At 35.5% G+C, this 18,387-nt stretch overlaps 1 protein-coding gene across 1 annotated transcript in view; it reads right to left on the bottom strand.

Moving 5' to 3' along the window:
• CEP170 (centrosomal protein 170) overlaps nt 1-18,387 on the bottom strand; it is a 117,102-nt gene that overhangs the window by 81,111 nt on the left and 17,604 nt on the right. The window contains exon 2 of the mRNA XM_080823968.1: nt 5,164-5,309. Coding sequence (XP_080680094.1) covers nt 5,164-5,268 — 105 coding nt within the window. The 5' untranslated portion in view covers nt 5,269-5,309. The remainder of the gene's footprint in view (nt 1-5,163; nt 5,310-18,387) is intronic.

Genomic DNA, 18,387 nt, shown 5'->3' with positions numbered 1-18,387 from the left:
CAAGACAAACAGGCATAGCAAGTCTACACCATTTGCTGGAGGCTTCCAGGGTAAGTGTGAGAACTAATTCCAGAATCCTTTATTTAATCATCTACTCTTTAATATCCAAGCACATTTCCTTCTTGATGATCACATTCTTTAGACTACCTTTTTTGGAATGAGATGAAATAACAAAAACCATAAAACTCAAATTATTTTCTGTCATAACATAACAAAGAATTTTTAAGTGTAATCAAACAGGCTGTATAACCTTATGGATCATTTATTTCCCTTTTGCTTTGGGTTTAAGCCATATGATCATCACAGATCAGCAAATCTATTTGTAGTTGAAATCTTTACAGGTAAGAAACTACTTAAAATTATTTACAGGCAGAGATTCTGAAACCTAACGAATGGTTTCCTGTACATTAAAAATAGAGGGTTTTAAGCCATAAATGTAGACTTAGATCAACCAAATTTTTAAAGATCTTCTTTTATTTACTCATTAAAAGGCAATCAAATATTAGCTATTGGCACTTCAAACAATTTTAATTATCACACTGACTGACCTAACAATGCAGAACCACCGATGCTGTGTAAAGCCTTTAAAAGGAAAACACAATTTCATCAACTCAAGAGCACTGATCTTCAAAACAAATACATTTTGCATTTATAAACACAAAACTCTTCACTCTTCCAACACTATAACCCATATATAAGCTTAGTTCATTTTTCAGAAATGATATACAAAGAGTAAGTTCTAAAAATCCATTAATTTTACTATAATACTAGGAAAGATTAAATTAATATTAAACCACTTAAAAAATAAATACAATTTGCAAATATTTGTTCTTACTTCAATATACAAGATGTCCTTCAGTGCTATGGAGAGTACTACTAATTTGTAGCACTGATTCAGACTCCACATGACCAGCAGGCCAACCTATTCGTGGATCTCTCTCAGAGAATCCACTGTGTCTAGGACAGGGCTAAAAACAACATGCTGATCAGATAAAGGGCAGAAGTATCTTTAAGGGTGGAGACTGAAGAACAGGTCAAAACTGCTTTTTTCCTTGCCTGAACATGGAGTTCCCTTATCTCCTTTATAATCCATTTAAAAATTAAGAAATAAAGCATAAATAAAAAGTTATACCTAGGATACCCATATCATAAACATTTATGAAATTAAAATAAAAATATTATTTTAACTTTTGACAGCACTTTAATATCGACAAATCAATTAAATCATTTCTGCTCATTAAAATAATACTAATTTTTGCTTTAAGTTTGTTATAAAGGCAATACGAATCAACTGAATCAATTCAAAGATAGTTTAAAATTCTATGGCCATTGATTTCCTTTTTTTCATTGTGGTGATATATATCTCATATATGCATAACATAATATCTTCCATTTTAAACATTTGTAAGTATACAATTCAGGGGTATTAGTTAAATTCACAAGGTTGTACACCACCATCTACTTCCAAATTTTTTTTTATTACCTCAAACAGATATTCTGTAACTCTTAGGCAGTAACTGCCCAAACCTCTTTTCCCCAGCCACTGGTTACTGCTAACCCTCTTTATGTGCATGAATTTGGCTATTCTAGCTATTTTCAAAGAGATGAAATCATGTAGTATTTGTCCTTTGTGTCTGGTTTATTTCACATAGCATAATGTTTCCAAGTTCATTTCTGTTGCAGCATGTATGAGAACTTCATTCCTTTATATAACTGCATAATAACCCATTACATGCACACACTGAATTTAGTTTATCCATTCACTTGTGACTGGATGCTTGGGCTGTTTTCACCTTTTGGCTGTTGCAAATAACGAATGCTATAATCCACACTGACACATAAGCATCTGTTTAAGACCCTGCACACAATTACTGTGGGTATATGTCTAAAAGTGGAACTGCTGGTCATATGGTAATTCTATGTTCAGCTTTTTTGAGGAACCACTGAAAGCTATTTTCTACAGCAGCGACACCATTCTACAATCCCACCAGCAACATACAAGAATTTCAATTTCTCTACATGTTCACTGACATTTATTTTCCTGTTTTAAAAAAATTACAGCCATCTTAGTAGATGTGAAGTGCTATCTCATTGTGGTTTTGACTGGCTTTTCTTAATGACAAATGATGTTGAGCATCTTCTTTTCATGCTTACTGGGCATTTTTAGATCTTCTTTGGAGAAATGTCTAGTCAAGTCTCTTGCCCATTTTTTAAGTGGGCTGCTTGTCTTTTTGTTGTTGAGTTGTAGGAATTCTTCATATACTCTGGATATTACACCTTTAAAAATATATGTAATTTTGCAAATATTTTCTCCCACTCTTCACTCTGTTGATAGTGTCCTTTAATACACAAGTTTTTAATTTTAATGAAGTCTCATTTATCTACTTTTTCTTTTGTGGATGGTGCTATTGGTGTCATAGCTAAGAATCCACTGCCAAATCCAAGGTTATGATGACTCATCCCTATGTTTTCTTCTAAGAGTTTTATGGCTGTAGCTCTTAAATTTAGGTCATTGATCTATTTTGGTTAAATTTTGTATTTGATGTGTGGCAGGGGTCCAACTTTACTCTTTCATAGTGGAAATCCCGTTGTCCTAAGCCTCATCTGCCAAAGAAATTATTCTTTCCTCCACTGAATGAACTTAACACCCTTCTAAATCCTCAGCCTGCAACTGTAATAGTGTGTGGGTGCCAAAACAAAGTGTCAAAGAGGTGGCTTAAGACAACGCAAGTTTACCTTCTTATAGTCTAGACTCTAAAAATCCAAAATCAAGGTGTTGGTTGGGTCATATTTCCTCCAACACTTCTAGGAGAGAATCTCTTCTTTCCTTGCCTCTTCTGGCTTCTGGTGGACTAGGTGTTCTGGGTTTCTGGTAGCCTAACTGTAATCTCTGCTTCTGTCTTTACATAGTTGTCTGTCTTTTCCTTTCCTTATGAGGACCTCAAGTCATATTAGTTTAGAGTCCATCTTAATGACTTTTTCTTAACTTGACTACATTCTCAAAGACTTTATTTCCAAATAAGGTCACATCCACAGGTATGGAAGATTAGGACTTCAATATATCCTTTTTGGGGGAAACAATTCAAATCACAACAGCCACAGATATAGAGGGGTTTATTTCCAGACTCTCTATTCTATTCCATATTCACTTGTCCATATGTCTACTTTTATGTAAGCCACCATTACTAGCTTTGTAGTAAGTTTTGAAACCTTTTTCAAGATTGTTTTAACATTTTTTTAATTTTGCCAGACTGTGCCAAACTTAGCCAAACTCTTTAGAAACAAAACATCTTTTACTATGGATATTTCTGTATTCCTACACATTTCTTGGGACTTTCTTACGGGGTATAGTTAAGTTACTTGAAAAAAGTATGACCTTTTTGGGTCCAGCTTTTCAAATTTAGAACTCAGGATTTAGGGTAGAACTCAGTCTATGGTAAATTATTCCCCACTATTGAGGGGGTAGACACCAATGCCTTGTGAATCATGATGTTTACCAATCTGGCTGTCAAGACAGGCACCATTCCTGACCATGTTATTGCCCAGTACTGTCAACTCTAATTCCTTTTAGTGCTTCTCCCCCACTTTATGGTTAGTTTCTCCATTATATATGTAATGATCAGTAGTACTCAGCGGCATACTGGAGAATTACTCTGTGAAGTTCCTTCTCTGTGTACCTCCTTCCTCTCTGGTACTGTGTCCTGTGAACTGGAACTCACCTTGGTCTTCCCGGACTCACAGCTTCCTCCCTCTACCTCACAACTATCAAACAACTTCCATTTGTCACACACGGTCCACAAACAGACACCGTATCAGTCGTGTCTCTTAAGAGACTGATTCTGCAAGACCCACAAAACCCATTCCCACAGTTCTTGGCTGGTTGATACAAATGCTACATAGAAAGCCCCTCTTCCACTCTCTGATAAATGAGCTCCCACTATCTGTGCCTAAGAGAGGGTCCAGTTCCAAGAAGCTGTTAGCCAAACCAAACGACTGCCTTTTTCTCAGTTGCCGCTCTCAACACTCCCATCTTACTGAGAACCGCAGATAATCTCTGTACTATTCTATTTCTCATATTGAATTTGTTGAATTAAGGTGTCATTGTATATGCAACTTACTTGTATACTATACTTACTACATTCATATTCTATACTCACACAGCTGTGGAGTGGCTTTACTTTCATTGCCCCAGAACTGTAAAATAAGTTATCTAATTTTACAGTAAACACGTATAACAGACAGATGCAAATTTGAATTTTCTAGGGATAATGCAGGGTTTCTCAATCTCAGTACTATAGATATTTAGGGCCAGACACTTTCTTGTTCTATGTGTTTAGGGTGGGGGGAGAAATACACTGTAGGATGCTTAGCAGCACACTTGGCCTCTTGGCTTCTACCTACCAAATGTCCATAGCGACCACCTCCAACCTCCCACCACTTCTAATAATCAGATATTGCCAAATGCCCTTCGGGCAGGGGGAGACAGGACTTGCCCCAGTTAAGAACCACTGGGCTAACAGAATAAACATTTCTACTCTTAAGTACTTGTTTATTATTCTTAACAACAAAAAAAGGAGGAAGAGTAAGGGGACAAAAACTTTATTCTAAACTGCAAGGGACCTGTTAAAATAAATTCTCAAAAACCTGGAAATCCATTTTTCTGCTAATTATCTTACACAAACACTGCTTAAAAGTATGTTATAAAAGTAACTCCTTTATACATAATGCAACAAATACCATCAATATTTAATTATGCTTAAACTACTGAAAGGTATCATAATGAGCATCTCGAAAAGAAGCAGAGAAACTAATTCTGGTATCACTGAAGCATCCATGATTAAAATTCAGTTGTACTTCATGCTATGCTAATTTTATGAATTATTTACGAGTCTTATTTTTAAAGCATATAATGTGAAACATCTTACTTAAAAAATAAGCTTCTCTACTCTGAACTCTCATTTTTCAAAATTTATTCCCCAAGACTTAGAACTTATTTTTAGATGATTCAAGAGAGAGAAAATTAATTAAACTGGTAACTACAGTTAAAAGACAGAGAGCTAGAAAGTTCAACTCTATGTAGTGCTGTTCTCCAAAGGAGCAGAAGAATATTTTCTACCAGTTCCAGGTTTTGAATAGATACATCTAGAAGTTTTATGTAATCACCTGCAACATGAGCTCACAGTCATCTCTTCCAACGAAAATCATTTCTCGTGGCAGCCTGTGGCGAGTGCCTCCACTGCTCACCAAAAACCAGGATGTTAAGCTCATTTTCTGCTTAGCTTCTAAGTCTTCGGCAAAGCTACGTCATCCTACAGAGATATTAAAGAAAAACATACATTCAGATATTTTTAGCTTTAGTATTTATCCACCAAACCCTTTAAAGCCGACCTAAGAATAGAACTGCATTCATCATCTACTCCTAGCTCAGTAAACAGTCCAGAGGTCACCTGACATGACAAATTTACCAAATTCTCATTATTAAAGTAAATACACAGACTCCATTAAGAGTTTAATTAAAAAGGAAGACATCAGCAATTAAGTAGTCAACTAATTCACATTTGTCATACTTCTGAAAGGCTTTGGACAGAGCTTATAAAGATCTATAATTCTCAAGTAAGTGATCACATTATCATGTTAACCTGAGTAAATACTACCAATATTATACAAATAAATGTCCAACTTATAAATGATTTGAGAAAGATTAAGTTCAAATGAATATTTTTGATATCTAATGAAGAACAATAAAAACCAAAGATATTGCTTCTTTGTCAACCAAGTGCAGACCACTGAAAGAACTTTCAAAAACATGCAATTTCAATTTCTCTGTCCTCATATGTACTTCATTTTCTTAGAACATTTTTCTAGAGCAGCAATTCTTAGGCTTTTGTTCTTGGTACCCATTTCACTCTTTTATTTTTAAAAATTTTTTTAGTATCTCTCTCTCTCTCTCTCTATATATATATATATATTTAAAGATTTTATTTATTTATTTGGCAGAGAGAGAGACCATGCACTACAGCAGGGGTAGAGGGAGAGGGAGAAGCAGGCTCCCTGCTGAGCAGGGAGCAGGACATGGGACTTGATCCCAGGACCCTGGGATCATGACCTAAGTCGAGGGCAGGTGCTTAACGGACTGAGCCACCAAGATACTCTATTTCTTTAAAATGTATTTACTTGACAGAAACAGAGCACATGCACAAGCAGGGGGAGCAGCAGAGGCAGAGGAAGAAGCAGACTCTCTACTGAGCAGGGACTCTGACCCTGACATGGGGCTCAATCCCAGAACCCTGGGACCATGACCTGAGCCAAAGGCAGTTGTGTAACTGAGTCATCCATGCACCCCCATTCCACTTAAAAAAAAAAAAAAAGAACCCCAAAGAGCATTTTGTTTGCATGGGTTATATATACTAACATTTACCTTAAAAAGGAAATGAAAACTGAGAAACTAGGACTTATCAATTAATTTAAAATAAACTAATATTTTATTGAAAATATACTTCCAAAACAAAAATAATTAAGGCAAAGAGTAGCACTATTTTAATTTTAAAAAATCTTTTTAATGTCTAGCTTAATTTCTATTTGCTCTGCATTCAATCTGTTGCCACATATTGTTGAACTTGAAATATCTAAAGAAGGCCTGCATTCAAATAGTTAGAAAAGGGAAACTTATTATATAGTTTTTTCAAATAACTATAGTTTTTTTCTTTGATACTACATCAAAACTTTGAAAGTTTCTTGAAATTTATTTACAATAAGAAATCTAAAACTTTTTATACTATGTTGCATGAAAATTCATCAACTTTGAAAGGATCTTGTAACATTATAAATTGGTCATGTGGAAAAGACTGGTTCCCTGAGTTACACAGATCTTCTAAATGATGACCTATTCATTGTATTATTTAAAAGCATCACAGTTGTTGACTTCATCACCCATCTTCTCAGAAAAATCTTTAAGTACGAGGTAGCCGTGAGAATCATGGTGGCAGAATCAAGTTTTCTAAAATTCTCATTTTCTCTTGAAAGCTCTAATTTTATTGGCAAAAAAACCACCCATTCTTTTCTTTGAGTGACAGGCTTACTTTGTTTGCCAAATACTCAAGTCTACAAAACCATAAATTTGTCTGTCAGTCATTGTGTCAAGTAACAAGGCGTTCTATGAAGCAAGTGGGCAGTTCACAACTCGAAGATGACACAAATTCTTCTCTTTGAGACAACCCTGGTACTTTGGTGTACAACATAAGTGCTTTATGTGTCCTTCCAATTACTTGTACAGAATATTAAAAAGATGTGACTCCCATTTTAACCACATTATCAATGACATCCTTAAGTGAAACTGGCTTTTTTCCCCCCTTAATTGCAAATGCATGGCACTGAAGGATACAATTACTATTACTATAGTTCAGCCTGGATCTACGCTAAGGAACCAGCAGCTTTACCCACCGATCTTTTTATACTATCAGTTCGATGACAATACAGTAAAGAAGGCAACTAATGTTTTGATGTTCTTATGAAAATAGTTTTGACCCCCTGACCTTTGAAATGGTTTTGGGAACTCCCAGAGGCCTGTGGATTGAGCTCTGAGAACTGCTGTGCTAGACAATGTGGCTATGTCATTCAGAATATAAACCTTAGTTAGAGTCAGACTGACAGATGAAGAATCTGACTCCTAGTTCCAACACTTTTTATTCTACATGACCTGGGGCAAGTTATTTATCTCCTGCCCCTCTGTTTACTCTTATCTAAAATGGGGATGATATTATCTACTCAAAGTTTTTTCTTAGGAATCAAAAAAAACTATACATGTAAATATTTTTTTCCATGAAAATAGCACATTCTTTTACAATTTAATTAGAAGCAAACTATACTGCCGTGAACTGAAACATTCTGTAGTAAGAACTAGATCTATATTAAAGCAAAAGCCTATAAGATGTAAAATTTTATGTTAAGGTAAAAATCCTATATATTATAAATTTATCGACACAGACATGAAACAATGGGTATCACCAAAACAGGCAAACAGTCTTCTGCAAAGCCAAAACAATCAAGTCTTACCCCACTCCCAGCTTATCAATTGATACAGTCAGTTTACATGGATTTTTCAATCTTTTATCCACCTTACTCCGTGTTGGAGATGTTGTTAGTTTTTCATTGCCTATTCTCTGTCAAATTGGCTTTTAGCATTTCATGTGTACTTCCTGGCCAAGTCAACAGAGAATCAAAAAAATTTTATCCAAGAAAAACCCTTCAATCTAAATTTAGCATATAAGTTGCATATTGCATTTGAAAACAAACAAAAGGACAATTTCAAAAGATGGTATTAATAAGTAAGCCAACGGTTACATATTTATTTAAAGGAACTGAGAAAAGAAAAAGTACAGTAAGACATATTAAAAGGAAATGAAATTAGCCTAAACAGAGTCAACTAAAACAGTAGCACCAAACATGGGCAATAGAAACAATATAATATTTTCCAAATCAAAGAAGTTTTATGTAAGCATTATTTGTATGCTACAAAAACACTAAAGTGTTTAGACAATATCAAACAAAATTATATTAATATCCAAATATACGACATATAATTCTATAATACAAACATGTAAACAAAAACTACAGTTGACCCCTGAACATGAGTTTGAACTGCATGGATCTGCTTATATGTGGATTTTTTGAGAAATACAGTACTGTAATCATATTTTTTCTTTCTTATGATTTTCTCAATAACATTTTTTTCTCTAGCTTAACTGTAGAAATACAACATACAATACATGTAACATAAAAACACATGTTAACAGTTCATGTTATTGAACACATGTTAATAGTTCATGTTATTGGGAAAGTTTCTGGTCAACAGTAGGTTATTAGGAGGCTATTAGGAGTCACATTTTGGGGGGAGTCGAAAATTACACATGGATTTTCAACTGTGTGGGGGATGGAACTCCTAACCCCTGCATTGTTCAGGAGTCAACTGCATGTAATTACATAAAATAATATGAAAATAGTGGCAATCCATATATTTTGTTTTGACTGTCAATGGCACTTAAAAGGTAACTAAAGAGTAGGCATTTTCTGAAAAACAAAAATAAAAATCGTAATCCTCAAGATGAGGGGTATTTATTTACTGGAGGGGTGCAATGGCCTTGAGTCCTCTTCTACCTTCTCAACAATGAGTGGAAATGAGAGACACAAAAAAGTTGCTGCGTTTCAATTATTACAAAGGGCTCTCTCCTTATCTAAGATACCTTCTCACTGGTCCTTCAATTCCAATGATCTCTTCCTACTTGCTGAGTAATCCTGACATTCACACATGGTAAAACTGAAACCTGATTGAAAGGTTGCTCAATGACCAAGACATAGGTTTCAGCTCAGTTCCTCTATGGGGAGGGGGAAAAGAAGCCCTTGGGTTTGACAACATGCCCAAGGTCTTGACAAGATGTGACAGCAGTTACATTTCTTTGTAGGGTTTCCAAATAAGCCAGGAAAACATGTGTTTTGGAGTAGACTTTCTGAATTAAAACCCTAGTCCCTCATGCTAAGTGACTCAAAATCCAAAAATGATAAAAATAACAACAAATGTTTCTGGATTCCAGATATTTTACCTGTATCAAGAAAAAGGAAACACACACACACACACACACACACACACACACAGAGGGAGGATATCTAAAGACAAAACGAGACACAGATATGATGTCTTATAATACCTGGCGTACAGGAGGCATCTAATTAATGTTCATTTCCTTTTCTCCCTTTCTTCCTAATCTTTTCTGCCAAATAATACCCTAAAGTCATAACTTGAGACTGGAACAGTACCAACCAATCAACATTACTGAATATCTTCTATGTCAATGTAGTAAAAGTATTCAATTAAAGGAATATTTAGGATAAAAATTATGAAAATATAATGTAGCTTATGGGTTACTCATAAAATTAAAAGTGCTACAGTCTTTATTTCCTATATATTTCAATTCTAGAAAAGTAAATTTAATAAATCAATGATTAAAATTCCTATAGCACTTTCTCAAAGCATGAATGGCTTTCACTGGGATCTAAAGCCTGAATAATATACAGGATCACTGAGCTTTTTGGAAGACTGGAGCCCTAGGCCTTCTTACATACTCAAATTCTACCACAAACTATAACCTTTGCCCTGTGACTCTGCAAGTATTCCCATTAGAGGTAGGGTATAATCTCTCCCACTCCATAACTCTAGGCTCTGCCTCATGACTTTTGGCCATAAGGATGATGTTAGTAGATGTGATGCAAGTAGAGTCTAACATGTGCTCAGGAAATTGGCTTGCCCTCCTGCACCTCTGCCATCACCAAAAAAAGAACATGCCCTGGTCAGTCTATTTGCTCAAGATGAATGAGAGACATATGGAACAGACATGGACCTAACATACAATTTGAAGTCAGATGGTCAGTATATCATCTAACCCTCAGGTGAATGACAGATATACGAGCAAAAAATAAAAATGACTGCTGTTTGAAGCCACTGAGACATGTGGGCTGATTTGCTTCACTACTGACTATAATGCACAATGAGTATAATTTACTAAAATACAGTATCTTTTCATAAATATATTCATAGTCCAATATATCCATTTGAGTATTTTTAGAGTATACAAATGAAATTTTTTTTTATTGTGTCTTTTCCCAATTTACTTTTTTCTTGATGGTTAACATTATTTGTATAATTAAACATAACGGTGCTATATATTACAGACTTAAAAATTACAGGTAAAGCTCTCGGCTTTATCGTAACAAAGAACCAACAATTGGAAAATCCAGCAATGGAAGAAAATGCAAGCCCCTTTTTGGGGGGTGGTGGGGGAGATCAACATTCTTAGTTTACTATTTTCCTCTCTGGAACATTCAGTTTACCACAGGTCTGAGACTCCTCCCATATCCCCTAAGAATGGACATAAATGCACTGCTGATGTAGGAGCTAAACCAAGAAGTGGTTTAGGGGGTTTCACTGTTCTCATTGCAGTTTTTACATATTAATCTCCTTGGTTAAGCAGAGCACTTCTACCCTGGAGAGCAATTCAATTCCTAAGCTACTTAGGAGTATCACCAAAAAAATGGAGGAACAGGAAGCTCCAGGAATCCATCCGTCCACCTAAACGACTACTGAACTCCTAAGAACTATCTGAAGTTAACTATTTGGGGCTCTGGTGTCCAGTCAAAGAGGCTGTTAAACTTCAGTATTTTGCATGGTACCAGGTACCATCATCCTGATTTCCCATTCCAAAAGCGCCAGGAAGTAGCCTACAGCTAGCCTCTTGCATTTCTGGTGTGGCTCACTGGAGCCAGGATACATAATAAAGGCTCTGTCATCCAAATATTGGATTCTGTGCTCTGGCTGGTGACTGCTGTTTTTTATCGCTGAGCTTTTGTGCTGGCCATCAGAGCTTCAAGGCCTATAAGCTGAAGCATCTTTTAAGGAATTTGGAGAGTCGGTGTGTGCTTCTTGCTTTTTCTTCCTCTTTTAGGAGCCAGGTATTTAAGGAAATCCTTATCAGATCACTGGCTGACCACAAAGACGACAGAATAGAAATTTCAGTAACCACACACAACAAGGAATACACACCTTCCAAAAACAGTCTGGAAGAGTAACAGACAGTTGGCTTTAGGGCTCAACAAGAAATATTCAGCAATCCCTAAGGAGTGGGATAATTAAATTTCCATATATATCACAAGATGACACTTTAAATACCCAGTTCAGTTCTCGAACTATATATAGTGAGCAAGCAACAGGAAAACTTATTTGCAGGGGGAAAAATGGGCAGAAACCATCCCTGAGGAAGCCCAGACATTTTAATTATTAGTCAAAAATGTTAAATCAACTGTGTTACATGACAAAGAACTAAAGGGAATCAGCAAAATGAGCTATGAGACAGCCAAGAGCATAATAGGGAGACAGAAATTTTATAAAATGAGGGGCGCCTGGGTGGCTCAGTGGGTTAAGCCCCTGCTTTCGGCTCAGGTCATGATCCCAGGGTCCTGGGATCGAGCCCTACGTTAGGTTCTCTGCTCAGCAGGGTGCCTGACTCCCCCTCTCTCTCTGCCTACTTGTGATCTCTCTCTCTGCCAAATAATAAATAAAATCTTTTTAAAAAAGAAATTAAAACGAAAAAGTCACTACAGAAATTCAACAGCAGATTTCAGCAGAAAGAAAAAATGATCAACAAATCTGAAGATAAGATAACTGGAAGTATTCAGTGTGACAGAGAGAAAGAAAAAGGAAATAATAACATAAACAGAGCCTGAGGGATCTGTAGGATATCACCAAAGGTAGCTACACATACATTATAGGAGTCTCAGAAGAAGAGACAAAGGGCAAGAAACAAAACTTACCAAATTTAAGGAAAGATATAGATATTCACACTCAAGAATTTCAACATATTCCAAGCAGGAAAAACTCACACAGATCCACATTCAGCCATATTATACTCAAACTGTCAAAACTGAAAGAAAAAGACAATTTTGAAAACATCAAGAGAAGACTCTTGTCATGGACAAGGGGTCCCTAATAAGATTAACAGCTGATTTCTCCTCATAAACAATGGAAGTGAGAAAGTAGTGGGATGGCTTATTTATAAAGTCTGGGGATAAAAACTGTCAACCAAGACATCTGTATCTGATAAAGTTACCTTTTAAGAATGAATCGCAATTAAGACATTTCCATTAAACAAAAGCTGATGGAGTTCATTACTAGTAGACTGGCCTACCGGAAATGCAAAAGAGAGACTTTCAGGCTGAAATGAAAAGACACTAGACAGTAAATAGAAACCATGAGAAAAATTAAAGATAACACAGGGAAAGTAAGTATACAGGTAAATATAAATCTAGGATGATTTACCTTTTTTTTTTTTTTTTAAAGATTTTATTTATTTGAGAGAGAGAAAGGGAGCACAAGCAGAGGGATCAGCAGGGAGAAAGGGAGAAGAGGATCCCTGCTCAGCAGCATGTGGGCCTTGATTCAAGAACCCTGGGATCATGACCTGAACTGAAGGCAGACATTTAACCAACTAAGTCACCCAGTGCCCCTCATTTTAATAATTTTAAAATTTTACTTACTTACTGAGAGAGAGAGAGAGAGAGAGAGCACACGCACGCATAAACAGGGGGAACAGCAGAGGGAGAGGGAAGAAGCAGGCTCCCCGTGAGCAAGGAGTCCAATGTGGGGCTTGATCCCAGGACCCTGGGATCATGACCTGAGCTGAAGGCAGATGCTTAGCCAACAGAGCCACCTAGGCATCCCATGATTGTACTTTCAATATGATTTGTAACTCTTCTCTTTTTCCAATATGATTTAATGGGCAAATACATAAAACAGTAATTATAAAGCTACCAATAGGAATACAATATATAAAAATGTAATCTGTGACAAATATAAAAGGAGAGGAATGGAGATGTACAGAAGGAGATTGTATACTCTTGATATTAAGTTGGTATTACTGAAATTAGGTTATTATATGTTTAAGATGTTATTTGTAATTCTCAAGGTAGCCACCAAGAAAATAACTAAATAAACATGTAAGAAAGGAAACAAGAAGTGAATCAAAATGGCACATTAGCCAAAACTCAACTAAATATGAAAAACATGGAGTAGTGAAGAAATTGAGGAATAAAAAATCGTATAGAATGCAAAAAAATAAATAAGTAAGGGACAGAAGTAAATCCTTCAGAAAACACATTAAATGTAAACGTACTAAACTCTCCTATGAAATGGCAGAAAAAGATCAGATAAAATAACAAGATCTCTTGGGGAGCCTAGGACATGCAGTCGGTTAAGTGCATGACTTTTGGTTTTGGTTCAGGTCATGATCTCAGCGCCATGAGACTGAGCTCCCACTGGGGCTCTGTGCTCAGCAGGGAGTCTGCTTGAGATTCTCTCTCCTTCTCCCTCTGCCCCTCCCCCTGGCTCACCTCTCACAAGCATACTTTAAAATAAATAAATGAATCTTAAAGGAAAAAAAGAATCAGGATCTGTCTACATACTGTTTACAAGAGGTTCTGTACAGATAAGGACACAAAGAAAAAAGGTTGAAAAAAGACATTCCACACAAATAGTAATCCCCCAGAAGTTGCAGTGGCTATATTAGTGTCAGGAAAAAAAATAAAATTTAAATCAAGGAAAGATTACAAGGGACAAGAGAGGACAATATATATTCATTAAAGCTTCAATATAGCAAGACATAAAAAATGTAAAAGTATATGTACCTACCAACGGAGCCCAAAAGATATGAAACAAAAATGAAAAGAATTTTAAAAAATAGCTAAGCAATAGTATGAAACTTCAATACTGCACTTTCAACAACATGAAACAAGAACTAGACAGAATATCAATCAATAAATAGACTTGACAACACTATAACCAATATACCTAACAGACATACACAAAATGCTCAATTCAACTACAGCAGAACGACATTCTTTTCAAGTGCACAAAGCACATTCCCAAGAGTAGCACATTATGTTAGGCTTGAAACAAAACAATAAATTGTAAAAGAGCAAAAAGTGCAAAACGACTTTCCAATCACAATGGAAGGAAATTAGAAATCAAAAACAGAATGAAAATAGGAATATTCTCAAAAGGTGGAACTTAACATACTCTACACAAACAATGGGTAAAAGAAACAATCATAAGAGAATAAAAAAGTACATTGAGAGATGAGAAGACAAGAATACAATATACCAAAACTTATAGGACAGAGCAAGAGCAGTGTTCAGAGGGAAATTTATAGCTATGAATGTTTATATTAAAAAAGAGATAAAGAATAAAGATAAAATAAGAGCATAAAAAAGAAAAAATGAAAAACAAGTCTATTCTTTGAAAGAGCAACAAATGAAGAGTTGTTAGCTAGACTAAATTGAAGACTCAAATCACTAAAATCACCACAAAAAATGGTGACATTACTGATTTTAGAGAAATAAAAAAGGATTTTAAGAGAATTTTATACACTAGTGTAAGCTATAAAAAAGTATATAACCTAAATGAAATAGAAAAATTCTTAGAAACCCATAACCAAAACAAGTTAAATCATGAAGATACAGAAAAAATGGAATAGATTTATAGTAAGGGGACTGAATCTAATCAAAACATTCCAAGAAAGAATAGTCAAGGAACAGACGTCTTCACTGTTGAATTGTATCTAACATTTAAAAAGGAATTAACACCAATCTTTGTCAAAATCTTCCAAAAACTTGAAAAGGAGGGAAGATATCCTAATTCATTCTATGAAATCAGCATTACCTTATAGCAAAGACATAAAAACTACAAAAAAAAAAATCACAGACCATTATCTTATATTGATGCAACAATCTTTAACAAAATACTAGCAAACTGAGTTCAGTAGCACATTGAAAGGAATATATACAACAGCTATGTGGAACTTATTCCTGGAATAAAAGGATGGTTCAATGTAGGAAAATCAGTGTGATAGGCCATATTAATGACTGAAGAAAAAAATGAATGAAGAAAATGAAAATGAATAAAGAATGAAGAAATGGAGAAAAAAGAACGAAGAAAAAACCACCACATGATCATCTCAATTGGTGCACAAAAAAAGCATTTGACAAAATTCAGAAACCTTTTCTGATTAAAAAAAAAAGCACGTATAAACTAGGAATAAAAGGGAACACGATGAAGTTCAAATATGAAAATCCCATGGCTAACATCAGACTCAATAATGACAGACCAGTGAAACCTGCATCCCTAAAATTAGGAACAAGACAAGAATGCCTGCTTTCATCATTTCTATTCTATATGGTACTGGAAATCCTAGCCATAGCAATTAGGTAAGAAGAGAAATTAAAGGTATCAAAATTGGAATGAAAGAAATAAAATCATCTTTCTCCAAAGATGACATGATTTTCTATGTAAAAAACTTATACCAAAAAAAAAAAAAAGGAAAAAAAAGGCCCAACAACTATTTACAGCAAGACAGGAATCATAAGAATTGCAGGATATAAAATCCAGTCAAAAATCGCTTGCACTTCTACTTATTACAAATGAACAATCTGAGAAGAAAATTTTTTTAAAGTCCACTTATAACAGCATCAATAATGACAAAAAGTTAGAATTAAATATAACCAAGATGCCTCAGGACTTGTATACTGAAAAATATAACATTGCTGAAAGAAATTTTAGAAGACCTAAATAAATGAAAAGACACTGTGTCATCAAGAACTTGAAGACGCAACAATGTGAAGATGACAAGACTACCCAATGCAAACTACAGATCTGATGCAATCCTTATCAAAATCCCAAGAGCACTGTTAAAGAAATAGAGAAATCCATCCTAAAATTCATATGGAATCTCAAGGGACCCTGAAGAGCCAAACAACCATGAAAAGGAAAAGCAAAGTTGAAATGCTAACAATGTTTCCTGATTTCAGAAGTTCCTACAAAGCTATTTTAATTAAAACATTGCCATAAAGACAGATACATACACCAATGAAACACAATAGAGAGCCCAGAAATAAACTGTGACATATATAGACTACTGATTTTCAACAAGGGTGCCAACACCACTTCTTGGGGGAAAAGACGGTCTTTTTAACAAATAGTCCTGAGAAAACTGGATATTCACATGCAAAAGAATGAAATTGGCCTCTTATCAGACTATATGCAAAAATTAACTCAAAATGCATCAAAGACTTAAACATAAGAGCTAAAACTATATAAAATTCTACCAAGATAAAAAGGGGGGATTTGCATGACTCTTTTATTTGATGATCATTTCTTACAGATGCAGATGGCACCAAAGCACAGGGAACAAAAGAAAAAAAAACAATAAATCGAACTTTATAAAAATTTAAAACTTTTGTGCATCAATGCGCACTACCGAAACAGTGAAAGGAATGGAAGAAAATATTTGAGAATCATTTTTCTGATAAGGGACTAATATCCAGAGTATTAATCATTAGAAAAATACGCATCAAAACCACAATAACATATACCATTTCACACCCATTAGATATATGTGATCTATTATCAAACAACGAAAACAGATGTTCTAATTTATAGCATTAATGATAATGAGTCTAGCTGGTGACCTATCTGAAAGCAAGAAAAACTTATCCTCTTACTCCCAGTTCTTACAATCAATGTGAGAAACCTACCAAATCTGGGCGCTCTGGGAAGACAGGGCGTAGTGACAAAACAAACAATAAAACTTTCCACAAGGAACTTAGTCCTTGGGCGATATTGGTCAGTGGATGCGACGACAGAGATAAGCCTGAAGTGATACCGGAACAAACAGGAGGCTGTCATTACCCCAGCCTGGGATGGGGACACTGGGGTAGGATCCTTCCAAGTCAGCGCAGAGCTGACCACAGGGATGTTTCTCTCTGCATCCCCAGAGCCTAATGCAGTGTTTCACCCCTAGTGACTGACTAGCTGTTTCTAACGAATGAATAGTCCCGGACCTGCGGCAAATCTTGTTGAAGTGGATAATCTGGAAATCTCCAGGCCCAGAAGGTGAAATTAATCATTGAACCTTTGCTACAGTTAAAGCCCTTTCCACCCCCGCCTTCAGTTGTCTCTCCCATATTCTTCATCTCCTTGTCACATAGTTTTCAACGGCTCCCTGACTAAAGCTTAAAGCTCTGACCTTTGAAGGTCAGAGGGAAGTAAACACTGACCCAGAATCACAGTCCAGTTTCCATGTTCCTGACAGCTATAACTGGTTCTAAAAATGGACTTTCCTGTTAGATCCTAGCTCACTTCAGAATTGAACGTACTAAAAATTTAAGGTTTAAATTAAAAAACAAAACAAAAACTGCAGATGTTCAGCAGGGCTCGGAGCTTCAACTACACTTCTAAGTTTCAACCTTCCATATATTTTACTGGTTTTGTTTATTTACACTAAAAAAATGTTACTTCCAGTCACTTATAATTAAAATTGTGGACTAATGGCAAGAATCCAAGTGATATTAATTACTAGAATGCTGTGAGACAGGCACTAGAATATTCGACATGTACTAACTACTGAAGGCATAACATAACCAACAGCAAAGACCAATTTAACTCCGATTATTAGGTTTGAGGAAAACTATTCTATAAATGATCGTCAGGTGTATGCAATTACTTGAGCTAAAATACATGTTAAGGGCAGTATATCCTTATGCTTCTGGCAATCAGCTGGCTGATTCATCACCAGATGGCTTGCTTTACAGAGAACAAACCTCCTCCTACCCCACAAGCCCTTCCATTGCAGAGTAAGAAATAACGGCTATAGCATTAGGACTATCAGTCTACACAGCTGAAAACGCTTTTCTCTACGTATGCAATTCTCTTTAATAAAATATTATCTACTGATGAATCCAAGTGACAACTTGTCTTCTGGTACCAGTTGGCATGAAAGGGTGGAAATGATC

Source organism: Martes martes, assembly GCF_963455335.1.
Source record: "Martes martes genome assembly, chromosome: 15".
Taxonomy (NCBI): Eukaryota; Metazoa; Chordata; class Mammalia; order Carnivora; family Mustelidae; genus Martes; species Martes martes.
Note: the sequence above shows the minus strand (reverse complement) of the source record. Positions and strands in the feature narration are given on the sequence as shown.